Source organism: Melozone crissalis, unplaced genomic scaffold, assembly GCF_028551555.1.
Source record: "Melozone crissalis strain CALT ecotype California unplaced genomic scaffold, PUWL_Pcris_2 ptg000007l_1, whole genome shotgun sequence".
Lineage (NCBI taxonomy): Eukaryota > Metazoa > Chordata > Aves > Passeriformes > Passerellidae > Melozone > Melozone crissalis.
In genome coordinates this window covers 13678985-13693583 of record NW_026535785.1, presented here as the reverse complement: position 1 = coordinate 13693583, position 14599 = coordinate 13678985, and the positions used below count along the sequence as shown (strand labels likewise).

The following is a 14599-nucleotide window of genomic DNA, read 5'->3' as shown; positions in this document are numbered from 1 at the left end:
TGTAACTTGCACAGTCAGAAGTGACATTTTGAACCTCTGTCCCAGAAAATCTCACCCAAGACCTAGAGTCATGTATCTAACAAAGCTCACTTAAAATAAAAAAAAATCTTTCAGACAGCAAGAATAAAACCAAACTGATCAGTCTTCTATCTATAAATCACCATAAATGTCAGAAGAGAACTCTTTGGTGTTTATAACTTTTTCTTTCTTACCTTATTTACCCATGTCTCAAACTGAATGGTTTTGGAATTTGGTGATGTGGTAAGGAACAAATCTGTGAGGAAAATATAAGAGAAATGAGATATTTAACAGTAGACCACACTCTCAAATATATGATCACTTAGTAAATATATGTAATTTAAAAATATTACCTATATTTTAGAAGTTATAAATACATTGTATTCTAGTGATAAATTAAGTAAGAAAGACTAAAACCACAACCCTCCAAACTATTTTCATGTCTTGTACTCTTCTGTACAAATAGATATCAATAAATACCAACTAGCCTTTTATTTGGGATATGGTGAATTAAGCAACAGATACACTGTTGACAGGAGAAGAAAAGTAGATGGAGAAATATTTCTGGCTTCCTATACACTAAAATTCTTTAAAATATCAAACCAGTGCAAAATAGAGCTTCAAAGGATTTATCTGGCAAGGCCTACAGAGAAGCTTATTTGCTGCCTTTTAGAGAAGTCCCCAAATGAGGAAAATGGGAAGAAAAAGCTGTTATTAAAAAAAAAAAAAAAAAGTGGTTGTCTCTTACAGTTGAGGAATAAAAAAAATTTTAAAAATTAAGTCAAGTGTTTAGAAATCGAGATTTAAGAAAACCACTCTTGAGGATTTAAACACCTGTTTTCTTTTTCTTTGTCTCCTCCCTCCCTACAATTTCAACTGCCATTCTTTGAGCTAGAACACAATGGTTATTTTGCAGGAAAAAGAAAAAAAAAGAAAAAAAGAAAAGAATATTAATGCTTTACCCTGAGGTGTTTTACTGAATAAGCAGGTAGATGGCTGTACAGGGAATTTCAAATAGCACAATAAGGGATATTGTCTTCCCGAAGAAAAAACCCAGCAACAAACAACAACCACAAAACTAGAAACCTCCCCACACCTAACAAGCAAAACCCAAACAAAAACCCCACATACTCACAAAAAACAACAAAGATTTTCCTTTTAGTTTGTCTCCCCCCCACAGCTTAAAAGCTTTACCATTTAATTTTATTCCTCTGAATATCTGAAATGGCTATTTCCTTTACAGCATACACATGAAAAGCACGATAGTGTGTGCCTCATTGGAATGAATTACAGTGATACTTAAGGACTTCCTGAAGGTGAGACAGAAGTAATGAAAATAATCTGAAGACACTATAAATGTAAGTTAGAAAACTTATATATACTTTCAAATATTAACTTTGCATCTAGAAGGAAGCTTGTGCAATACTGTTGATTACTATTGATATAAGCCAGAAAAATATTAAAAATCCAGTATTTTCATAGGGGCAGAAAGAGAAACATGAAATAACAGAAGTCTTAACTAATTTTCCTACAGGTCAAAATGCACCTATCTCTTAAAAAATGTTTTTGAGGTTTAAATAATCATTTCAAGTAGGGTTCTTGCTCTACTTGGTACTGAAATTTACTCTGAGCCCTGGGCTCTGTTGCTGCCAGGTTATGTTACAAGTGCTCCCAGGTTATGCTGCAAGGCTCTGAAGTGTTCTATTGAAATGCCCAGCCAAGGATGACCATCTGCTCCCCAGCTGGGGCAGGCTGGGTGACCCTCAGCAATCCTGTCTGCTCTGTAACCTCTCCCCAGCACCTCTGACTCCATCTCTCACTGCAGAGCTGATCTCCAGTGCTGAGCGAGTCCTCTCTGCTCAGTCCTCAGTGCAAGGGCAGATCCTGGCCAGGGGTAACTCAGCATTCCCTCTGCTAATGCTCTGTACCCACATTTTGGGGCTCTGCCCCAGACTGAGACAAGGTGGCCCAGCTGCCAATACCAGACAGAACTCACCCAATGGCACCATGCCAGAACCTGCCCCAGCTCCCTCAGCCTTCCCTCAGCAGAGCTGCTCCTGTCCCCTCACCATCTGTGGCACCCTCAGCTGGCCCTGCTCAGGAGCTCCAGGTCTCTGGTACTGGGGAGCCCAGAGCTGGACACAGCCCTGCAGTGCTCCTCACCAGGGCTGAGCAGAGGGGCAGGGTCACCTCCCTGAGCTGCTCAGTGCTCTTCTCAAAGCCCCCCAGGATCCCAGTGGCCTCACAAGGACACAGTGCTGGTTCCTGCTGTCCACCAGGACCCCCCAGGCCCCTCTCAGAGCTGCTCCAGGTCACCCCCTGCCTGTGCTGGTGCTGGGGTTGTTCCTGCCCAGGACCCTGCTCTGCCTTTCTCCCCAGCAGTTTAAAGACAATTCCATTCAGCAACACTCCTGTTTTGCACTGAACTCCCTCCCCCAAACCAGCTTCTCTTTAAAGTCAGTAAATAATTTTGCTCTCTGCCCTGTACTCCTCCATCACCTTTTTCCTAACTCCAGGCACATAACACTGTACAGAACAAATGGAACCAACACAGCAGAGCAGCTCCAAGGCTGCTGTAATGTCACACTGCACTGGCAAAATGCAAAGGCAGGCTAAGAGAGCAGATAATCTTCTAAAAATAGTCTAGAGGAGCTGGTGCCACGCTGCTCCTGCATTAAAGGAACAAGCTGTGATTTCCCACAGGACAGCTTAACACAGGTACAACAACACCATTTCTAGTTCTAGAGCCCTCTGAGCCAGCTCCACTGGTATCTTATTGCCAATTGTCCTCCTTCTTATCCTTAAGCCTTCTAAGAAGCTACAAGTTTGAAATGCTCATGCATGATTCTGGGATTAAACTCTCTTGCACTGAATCCAAGTCAAATTGTTAATATTTACAAGTAATTATCCATTTGGATCAAGAATGTCAGATTTCAAACCAAGCAAAACAAAAGCATTTCTTTGCAATAGCAGTATAAAAAGGTGATGCAATTTAGACACTAGAAATAACTACACACAAATTTGTATAGTTCAGAATTACAAGTATTTTCTCCTAAGTTTGTGAAAGAAATGTGTAAGAAAACACAAGTCCTGTCTGGAACAGTGTTCTAGATCAGTTAATTCCCAAACGTTACTTTCAACCTACCTCACTTTATGATTCTTTCTGGTTTGATTATATAAGTTTTTGACCCCAAGAGCATCTCAGAGAGACAACAAGGAAGAATCTGTGCACTTTTAAAATACCTAACAGCCATAGCAAAGAATCCTTGCAAATGTTTCCTTTCCAAAGGAATGATGTCCACAACATACCTCCCACCTCACTGTCACTGCTTTCCATGTCTATTATTACTAAATTCCTAAAGATGTAAGAGCTGCAGGAGAACAGATGGAGCCAACAAATGCATTAATATCTGTATGACCAGTACTGGGGTTACACAGCAATGAAGACATGTACAGTTCTTTTCTACACTTTCTGTATTACAATACACTAATCACATTGAAAACTGCTGTTTTGCTTCTGGCTGTATCAAGAAAACTCATCCCCTTGTTCCTACAACACCATGTTAAATATGCTCAGAATAAGTCACTTGTCTGTAGCTATGCTGCACACTGCCTTTGGAAGGCAGTTCAGGTTGCAATTTCAGCTGTTAGAATCTATTCCATAAAGATCTCTGAGTTTAAAAAGCACAGACAAAGTACTGAGGGCTGTTCAAATTCCTATGACCCTCATGGCAGCATCGTGAGAGATATTTCCAACCTGAGGTTATTAAACCAACTAATCTGGAGCTCAACAAGCAATTCTTCACAGAATACAAAGGTGATGGTTTTACCAGAAAACAGGTAAATGAAGAGATGGTAAAAATAAAAGGCAAGGGGGTACCTTTAACAGCCCTAGTGTAGTTGTAGATTCTATAGATATAAAGATGGAAATATGAAAAAGGAAGAGAAAAAAAAATCCACTTTGTTGCTGCTGCTGCCAGGGAAAGAATATTGAGCTAGCTGGATGGAGCACTAGAGTAAGGCTGCAGGGCATTTCTTGCATCCCTAATTTGTGACATGATGCAGCAAAGATAAGGAAAATACTCAATAGTTGGGATGGGGGAAGATCTTGTTGTCAGATTCAGGCAGATTTCCTGAGATGTAGCACCTATGGCATAAGTGAATGGATAGAAATAAAAAACAAATACTGCCTGAGAGGAAACCTTTCTCTTAAAGAAATGCAAAATGTGTTCACATTTAAATACACTTTCCTATTTTGGATTTAACAGCCAGTGATTAACATAAATACAAGATAAGTAATTGGAATATTCATCAACAAAATTCAACAGCCTGAGAATACAATAAGGAAGCATGGAAGTTATCCAGCATTTTAGATCTACAATACTGAAAATCAACTAAAATATACACCAGACACTTAATACAGAAGGTATCTCATAATGCTGCAACACAAAACCACTGTGTATTAGCATTTTACTCACAACTTACCCTAAAAAGTGAGTTGGTGAGCAAATTTGGCTATAATTGAATTTAGCTTAGTAATTGGCTTAGTAATAAGATGCTGCTACCCCAGCTCTGCTACATTTGATCACCAGTTTATATATATATATATAAAAATACTGAATTCAGCATTCATTCTTACAAAAAAAAAGGAAACAGATTATTAGAATGTATGTTTCTGTCTGTAAAAGGGAAGCTATTTGAGTACAGTGCTCCTGGCTCCAAGATCCTAAAGCTTGCTACAGAGGAAGCACCGCACTCCCATCCATCTTTTCTTGATAGGATCAGGGAATTTTGACACTGCATCAACATACTGCCCACTGAAGACTGAGAAATCTCCCCCAAAAGCAACATAAAACTTGACTGGCTAGACTGCATTGAGTTTATTTAGTGCATTTAAAACTACCCTGTATCAATGTCCAAGTCATCCCAGACACAGCCACAAACACTAAAATTGTAATTTGAACACAGCACAGCCCATCTTGAGCTAGCTACATTTTTGGCAATGTTTGTACAATGTACCTAAAGGAGCTTTACTGTCTGTGGTGCCCACCTTGGACAGCAAGAGCACAGCATTTGTGCCATGGGGCTTGGGAACCAGAGAGCTGCACTGGAGAGAAGCAGCTACTGAGAACCCAGTGCCTGCACCAAAGTGATCCCAGGGCAGCAGCGCCTCTCCTGTGCACATGGACTGGGAGCTGGGGCTGCTCAGTCTGCAGGAGGAACCCCAGAGCCCCTTCCAAGACATAAAGAGAGCTGGGGACAAGGACATGCAGAGACAGGGCAAGGGGGAATGGCCTTAGGCTGGAAGAGAGCAGGTTTAGGTTAGAAATAAGGAAGAAATTCTTCCCTGTGAGGGTGGTGAGGCGCTGCATAGGCTGGCCCTGGATCCCTGGCAGTGTCCAAGGGCAGGTTGAATGGGGCTTGGAGCAGCCTGGGATAGTGGAAGGCATCCTGCCCATGGCAGGGGTTGTAACTGGATGAGATCTAAGGTACCTTCTAACCCAAACAACTCTGTGATAATTGCAACAGCTTATGGATCATGACAAAGGAAATCCATAAACAAGACAGATTAAAATGCAGGACAGCACTCTAACACCTTAAACATGAAACACATGAACGTTTTTCCTGTAAATCTTTTTGCTGCAGAACTAAACATATAGGCAGTTTCCAACCACCCACCTCCACACCCAACAGCAGGGCCAGCCCTGATCCATATCCCATGGTTTTTCTCACACAGCCACTCCTAGACTCCTCCCAACCCAGCCTTTTGCAGCTGTGCTTCCCTTACCCCACACACCATTAGGTCAGTCCTCCTCTCAGAATTTCAAGTCCATCTGAAATGAACATCCTCTTTTATAGAAACTCATCTATTACCTCACCATCTCCAATGAAATTCTCTGCCTTCAGCCTGGATTTCCTCTCCCCCTCCCCTCTCCTGTGCAGCCATTCCTGCCTGTGCCCCTGCCCTCAGCTGAGCACCCAAACACTGACCACAGCCCAGAGGCACCATGGAGGGAAGGGTTCCACATCCCCTGGCCTCTCCTGATGGCTGCCTGAGAAAGGCAGCGAGAGCCAGGAAGGAAAACAGCAACAACAGCAACAACAGCACCCCAGCTGAGAATTTGAAACCTGTTTCAAACTCATTAGCTTCAATGAATCTTTTAATCAACAGTGAATAAAACAGGTCAGGGTAAAAAAGTACAATGCAGTCTCACCCTGCTTCCCCTGATTTTACTTACTAGAACTAGAAATTGCAATAAAACTTAACTGTACAGAACCTGCTCCAAGTTCACTTCTGATTACCCTTGTTATTTTCTGTCACTTTTGAGTGTTATAAAAATAGTGCTATTTTTAGATGGAGCATTCATTTCACTAATGATGTTTTGACCTTTCTGTTTAATGTCAGAGGGCTTTATTTCAGAATAAAACCCCCCAGCACCTGACTGTCTTGAGAAGCCACCAGGGTACAAGCAACATGAAGTTACTGTTTGATTTCACATTGACTTCAGAAGTTTAAGTTGATAAAGGAGGGGGGGGAAGTGCCCTTTTTATAAACACTATTGCCATGGAGAAGGCAGTTCCCAATTAGAATATTTATGTGTACACTCCAAACATGCCTAAAAATGATTTCGTCAATGTGGAAGAACAGGAGGGTCTGTGCATATTCTCTAAGCAGGAGTTACTTTTGGAGATAAAAGTGCCTGCTTTATCTATATGTAAATAATGTGCTGAAGTAAAAATCTCTGCTTTGCAGTGTGTTGACACAATGGTAATGTAACAACTGTATCAAATCATTAAATACCCTAGAACCCAAGGCAAAATAAAAGATAACTTTATTTACATTACAGATTGAACACTGGTAGGAAAAAAAGTATTCAAAACCAAACATTACTTACAATTTTTTTGTTGTAACTACACAATATTAATTGTACAATACTTCTACTATGCACAAACCTAATTTTATACAAAAAAGTTCGATATAATGAGTTTTATTTCTTTACTACATCAAAATAGAAACCAAAATCTTACAAATTTCATGATTCTGTTCCTAAGTATTTTATTCAGTTAGAGAAACCCTCTACATGTGGTACTTGTTAAACATGAGCTTTCAGACAGAAAGTGCTCTTTGTTTTCAGAATATGGGCAACAACATTGTTTTAAGGAACAGAAAATAATGCCCCTCAAGAGTGCTTTCAGAACCCATTTTCACATTCATGTTTTCTCAACAAAATGCTATTTGGGGCAGAACCAATTTACTTCTCACCTGTATTGAGTTATTGATTCCCATAAAAATATAATATAACTCCCCAGTGTATATAACTATATCAGTATATAATTAAAAACTGCAAAAGGAATAGCTTTTGAGACACTTCATAATGGCAATTTTAAAATTAAAACTGCTAAGCAGATAGCAGAGATTATGGGCTTCTTTAGAAAGATTAGGAAAAAAGAAGTTAAACCTAAAGCTCTTTCTTTTCTCTAATGATCTCTACCCATCCTCTGGTTCTCTCTCCAAGGAAAGCTGTGAGTAAGAGAAGGCATTGGCAAAAGTCAGTCCCATCAGCAGGAGGAGATGCAGCTAAACCCAGCTGTGGTTTGATTTTATGAGCTGGAACTTCCTGTGGGATTGAACACTGGGAAGGAGCAAGTGGAGGAATGAGGGCAACAGGGGATCATATAACCTAAAACATTTTTAATTAGACATAACAAACACGTAAGGAGTAGAAGTAATGAAAAACAAACAAAACTTTACACACTGAAGCCCTCTGAAATATATCCTGTCTATCTTACATGATACATTTTTTTGCCTCCATTATTTGCTGTAAACTCAGAGGTAAGCTCTGCTATCAGAGCTAAAACAGTTGGGAAATTTTAGAAATTGAACCTGTTCAACAAATGACACAGTGACATGGCTTTACTGAATATTTGCTCGGGAAGAGATATAAGGGAGGAGGCAGAACCAGAGAGAACAAATTAACTTCAAATATATGTACACACCCCCATGCCCCACCCAAGTTTTAAAATGTCACCAGATACTTTGTGTGCCAGTGATTTGAATAGTGAATAAATGCAGATCTACTGCAGAAAATCAGCTTTGCTGGTAGTATGAGCTGCAGAGCGACCACCAGCTTCCATGAAGAGCAAACTCACTGAAAATATGACCAGAGAATCTGACACTGAGCATTAGACTATTTTCAGAATCTAGGTTTAAATTACTACAACAGAAATATCACCCATGATTTGAGTGATTGGTTTGCAAGAAGAAAACTATCTACATTTATACATTTAAGCTAAGTGGGAATCAAAAAGAAAACACATTGTGAACGTTCTGGTACATTAGGTTTCTAAATTCCCAAAGCAAAACAACATAAGAAAATTAACACCAGAAATCAGTAAAGAGACTAGCAATTAGCTTACAGCAAGCTGTTTCTGACTAATGATTTTTCCATTTTAGTTTTCCCAAACCCAAATTTATGATTTTTCCTTCATTTTATATAAACAGCTCCAGAAATATCTCCAACTATACACACCACGTGCTAGTGTTCAACATGAGATCAGGACTTCCAAGCTGTGGAGTCACATATCCAAGTGACACACAGAGTATTTCATACATCAGCTATTTTTCACAGCATTCAAGGATACAGTGACACATGTACAGTATGAAGTTACAGTGGGACTCACAGTCCAGGGCAGCTTGTCTCATGTATTTGAGCACTTTAAAAGTGTTTGTAGGGCTGACTTCTTGGTAGAAGACTTGTATTTCTGAGTGCAAACTAATCTATGGTTTAATAATTCTGGTTTTTCCCCCCAAGTTTAAAAAGAGAGCACTAGCACTAAGTGAATATCTGACATTATAGGATGTTTGCAATAAAAGTAATAAAGTTGTCTAATTAGAAAAAAATGACACTGTAAAATAATCACTATCCTAAAAATTTCAACTGTGATATTTTTAAGAAAGGCCTCTTGATGATCCTTCTTTGGAAATGCTCACCTGGACTGTTTCCTTTGTAAAATACACCCAATGTTAATCTGTTCACACAAGCCTATTATTATTATTAGCTGGAGATTATTGTCCTAAGCCAGCTGTGAAAAAGAACTAATGACAAGTGTGAGTATGAATTACCAGACACCCAGCAGCCCTGTTCTAACAGGGGCCAGCACATTTGCTCCGCACCTTGCAGCCTCAGGGCCACGTCCCAGCAGTGGCAGTGATGGGGAGCTGCCTGACCAGCCCATTTCCAGACATCCCTCCCAGCCCAGCCTCTCTGTGAACCAGATACTCCTCCCTGGAGCAACACATGCTTAATATGCATGCAAAATACACTTTAAAGTATGCTATTTAATTTATCCATTAAGCACAAACAGACCCTTTGGTAAAGGTTTTATGCTGCAAATTTTTGCATGGTTGTAATGAAATTCCTGGTCTAACTCAGAATTCCTTACTGAATAAATAATTATAGGGAGCTGAGACCTCTGCATGAGGATGCTTTCTTTAAAAACTGCAGCAGCATTACTCTCTGAAATGGCCCAGTTTATCTCTGACCAAGAAAGATTAGTATTATCTTTGTTGTGGTTAGAGGATTTTTGGATTATAAAATCCTTACACTGTTAGCCTTTCATGAAGCATTGTCAGGGATTAAACACATCTTTATGAGCAAGTTCTCATATAATGAAATCATAACAATTCAACTTCATTTCACCCAGAGCATGAGAAGTGTGGCAATTAAAAGCTCTGCTCTGAGTGTTTAATATCAGCAGGTTGAAAACGGGTTAGGCAATAAACTAGCAAAAAGCTTCTCAGCCCAGAGAGGATTTTTTGTTTTATGTCAAGCACACTTTAAATCTCCTAAGCTGTTTATAATGATAGAGTTGCCAAAAATAGCCCAGCTAAAAATCGTCAAATTGGCTGCATCTGTTACAGAATATAAAGAGTGCCAAAATATTGCAGAATATTAGAAAAACCTTTAAAATACCTGCAAAAAAACCCATGGAGAGTAAGTAAAATGGCATGTCCTGGTGATCTATTTGTAAACAAAAATCACTCCATCCATTTTAGGTGCAATTATATCCTTATAATCATGAACAGTATCATTGCCTGTGAGTAAACAGCCTGAATATTTCAGTCCAAAAATCCCACAGCAGCATCAAATCCCATGATTATTAAGTGTTTTGGGCCACATGATTTCAGCAGGCAGATTATTCCCCTGCATCTTGCGAATGCCTCCTTTTAAATTAATACAATTCTAACGTGCAGCAGCCCTGCTCCTGATGAGGCTTTGTTCCCACTGCAGAGTGGCTGTGTGGGTGAGCTCTGAGTCACAGAACGCTCCCCTCCCCAGCAGCCCCATGGCAAACACTGGCACCCAGCACTGCTGTGCCCTGCCTGCCCCAGGGCATTCCCACAAGTCCTGCACACACTTCCAGCTCCTGTTGTTTTCCCCTTTTTCCCCCGAATTTCTATCACCTGACTGCTTTGATGACTGCCTACAAGTCACTTCCCAGCCCTGTACAGACACACAATTAGAGCAGACGTGGTGAGAACACTGCACAGGTATTTTCTGGAAGAGGCACAGTGAGATTCAAGGTACAATTTCATGGTTGGTTAAAGGCAGCCTACAACTGCTGCTACTAAAAGAGGAGTGAACCTTTCCCCTGTGCTTACATCTGCTCTGACAATCCTGCATGGTGAGTTGGATCAACTTAATAACTCCAGTGACAATGAACTGTGCTCCTCAGCAGCCCCAGTTCCAAGCAGTTACTAGAGCTGATGTCAGGGAACTGCCACAAATGCACAGGCAGGACTAGAAAACTGGCAACTCTTCATTTTGGCAGGAAAAACACATCAGTCATGAAATATCAGATATACTGATACTATTTTTCAGCATTATTTTTGGTTAGTCCCATCTTCATAGGGACAGTAAAAAAAATTATCATTCCCACCTTAGAAGTAAAACATTACTTAAAAAAATAATAATACTGTAATAGTTTCTTCAGTTTTCTTGTCAGGATGAATTATTTTTCTTACAATTTTCCCCAGGTTCCTGTAACAAACACTTTCCCACAGCACTAAACATTAACACCCTAACATAGTACCTCAGCTTGAGGAGTCACAGCCTTGCTGCTACAAGAAAGTAAAAGTCAGGATCTTTATGGGAAGAGCTTCACAGGAGCTTCTACTCCCATCTTGAGATATAAAAATAGATGTGACTCTATAAAAGCTCCCAGCACTACCCACACAAAGATCCTGACTCTCATTTCTATTTAATAGAGAAGCAGCAGCACTAACCAGAACTCTTGGAACATTCTTTAGTCTGGCAGCTGTCAAAAACCCTGAAAAATTGATCAGTGTGTGACCGATCAATGTAAGGATCTTACACTTCTTACCTTTACTCACCTCTGAGTTTAGATTTCCATGTACTCAAAATGCTACCTGGAATGCTCATCTATGCTGTTTATGCCACTAAAAAAAATTCCAGAAGGCTTCTAGAGCTAAGTGTGTTAGAACTGGTTATTACATGACACTGATTATGGTAAGCAACCATATATTTAATTTTCTAGTTGGAATTTCCACTTGACAGCTTCACATAGCAATGTGCCAGAACTGGATATTAAGGTCTGACTGCATACTAAAGCAATTAACTTAATCCCCAGCATTTATAAGCATCTTAATTAAATTTATGGAATCATTCCTCTCTCATTCCCATGCAACTAAACAGGAAAAAGATAAGCTCTCTTTCCAAAATTACCATATATGAATTGATGTACATTGCACATCTAGCAGAAGATAAAGCACTTCAGAATTAATTTCGTGTGTGAAGAAATTAAGTTTATCACAATATTTAAATGTGCTTGGAAATATGAGCCAGGTATGGAAATGATAAACAGATTCACCATGGTAACTGAATCACATTGACAAAATACCCCAACAAAATAAAGGGAGAACACAGTTAGTTCTATCAGTGATAGAATTAACTACAACATAATAGACTGAAGCCATAATGAAATCCTGAAAGCAAATTTTAAGTCCAGTCTTAAAAACATTCTGCTGAATCAAACTACCAATTTCCATACTCAAATGAAGAACTGCAGCCCTGATGCAGTTGCCACAAATACTAGAGTACAGAGTTGTGAAGAGCAGGAAACAGCACTTTAAGGGTGAACACAACATCATTTAGAACATGCAGCTGTTATGATTATCATCAAGAAGCAGCAAGTGCTATTAGGATATTTATTTTAAAAGTTGTTTTTTAAAACCCAGAATTTTCAAATCATAGACTTTAAAATTAAGTAACTGGAAAATCCAAATCAGAAGTAGCAAAATCATATAATTACTGATGGAAGCTGCAACACATGACACTGACACTTAGTGATAATTATTTTTAGGATGATATCTAACACTTCTATGACTTACCAGCAGTGAAGTCATTATTTAAATCTATAAAGGCATGGGAGTGTGGTATATACATTTTACTCTGAGTTTCCAGCGCAGGATGCCATGACAAGTTCCTACAGACAAGAATAAAAATACATTTCATCAATGTGTAGGGACTGTTAATCATGATACTATAGCTTAAAAAACAGTGAAACTTTAAATAAAAATGGGACAGAAAGCATGTTCTCCCAATGCTAAGACAAAATTCCTGTTTAGCTTACAATATACTCAGTAACTCCAGTAATTGCTTGAAAGAATCTGTGAGTTCCCTTTTATTAATTTTCTAAAGCAACTTTTTTTGTTTTGCACAGAACAGTGTCACTAGCCACGAAGTTATAGTTAGTGCCAAGGCTCCTGCACTGCAGATGCTGAGACACTGATCCCTGTCCTCAGTTTCCTCAAGCAGCTTTACTTCTGCAAGTACTTCTGGAATTTACTTGCTGATTAATAAACATGAGCAGAAGTAAGCACATGCTGTTAGAGCAGCTCATGCCTGCTGCATGAAAATTCACTTTATTTCAGCTCACCTAAAAATCAACATATGAATTAAACTTTCACATTATGATGGACTACTAGCTAATTATGTAATTTCCCAAGCAGGTGATGCTTTTATTTATTTATTTATAAATACACATACCCTGCCGGTTTCTGCTCTAAAAATGGCTGAAATTCCAGCACACCTCCCTGCTAGCAGTGATTTGTAGTGCAACAAATCCTTCAAAAGTCACAATATAACCTTCAGAACCCTTACCTAAAACACTCAGGAAAATCTCAATGTGCACTATACAACAGCAGGCAGAAATATTACTGCTACTAGTTGGGAGCTGCTTTATTTATTCCAGTGACATTACATACATTTTATTGAAGTCCTTATCTTCTGTGACTAATTTATGGTAAGAAAATAAATAATAATCTGATTACTTCCCAAAGATCATAACCAAGTCTTAGAAATGTTAAAATGCATCCCTTAATCCAAAAGAAATAATTCTTTTCTCTAGGTTTTTCTATGTATTCAGTCTTGAAGACTGTCATTGAAGTTAGTCATAAAGTTCTAGAATAAATCTTAAAATATTTTGGATTAAAATATAAAAGTGCTTTTCTAAGCAGATGACAAGGCTGTTTTCTATGAACAAGACATGGCTCATGCTATTACCTATAGCACTCAGTCTCATTTCGAGCTCTGATGAGTAATTTTATTTTTATCTTAAAGGTCCTGAAAGAATTTCTTCAACAAAATGCAACAAATCTTTCCCATTTCTCCATTTCTTCAAGAGCTCATACAATTTATTTTATATATAATCATTACAAAGTGCTCAGAAACATCCTTGTGAACCTGAAATCTGTTTCCTAAGCCACCAGTACAAGGATGGTGATACAATTCAAGTTGGGATTAATGAACAAAAGCACACTGCCAAGAAGGGCACAGCTTCCACTGACACAGTCAAATGTTATTTATCCTAGGAAAGGAAAAGAGACAGGAACTACAGGTATAAGGTTTTTTATTTTCAAATGATAGACTTTAAGTTTTTTGGCATCCTGCCCAATACTAGACTTTGCCACTCTATATTACTTGGTTACAGACTGGTTCTTCTGAGCCAGTAGAGACACAATCTTTTGTTATATTTTGATTTCAGCATTCATATCCAAAACAGTTAAAAATAACCATTTTCACAGTCCTTGTTAAGCATTTAAGTATGCCATTATTTTTACTCTAGTATTTGATAACTGGGTCCATTCTGGAAATTTCAGGGCTAGCAGAAATTTAATCATGAAACTTAGTCCCCTTTGCTGCAATTTCATCTCATAAGGCTTCAGTCAACTTCTATGTGCTCATGAGTGGCCTGAGGCATTCCTTAACACAAGGGATGTGAGACAGACATCACTTGTATGCACACTTGTGCTGCTACTCAGTCACCTCTGCTTCATGCCACTTCAGAAATCTCTTCCTCTTTATTTTCTTTATATATATAGTTCAATACTTTTACATCCTGCACTTCCTGTGCTTTTCATTTCCTATGGTGCACAAACTTCCCATTACAAGTAATTTCCCAGACAAATGAGAGTGTTTTTTAAGTTTACCCCAAACATCTTCAGATTTTTCTATTGCCATCCCTTTAATTATAAGATCTGTTTCAGTAGTTCTTGCAT

At 38.9% G+C, this 14599-nt stretch overlaps 1 protein-coding gene across 1 annotated transcript in view; it reads right to left on the bottom strand.

Moving 5' to 3' along the window:
* Window positions 1-14599, bottom strand: part of ITFG1 (integrin alpha FG-GAP repeat containing 1) — a 70729-nt gene that overhangs the window by 48335 nt on the left and 7795 nt on the right. The window contains exons 6-7 of the mRNA XM_054296110.1: window positions 12431-12525; window positions 213-274 (exon numbers count right to left, since the gene is read on the bottom strand). Of these exons, the coding sequence (XP_054152085.1) occupies window positions 213-274; window positions 12431-12525 (157 nt within the window). The remainder of the gene's footprint in view (window positions 1-212; window positions 275-12430; window positions 12526-14599) is intronic.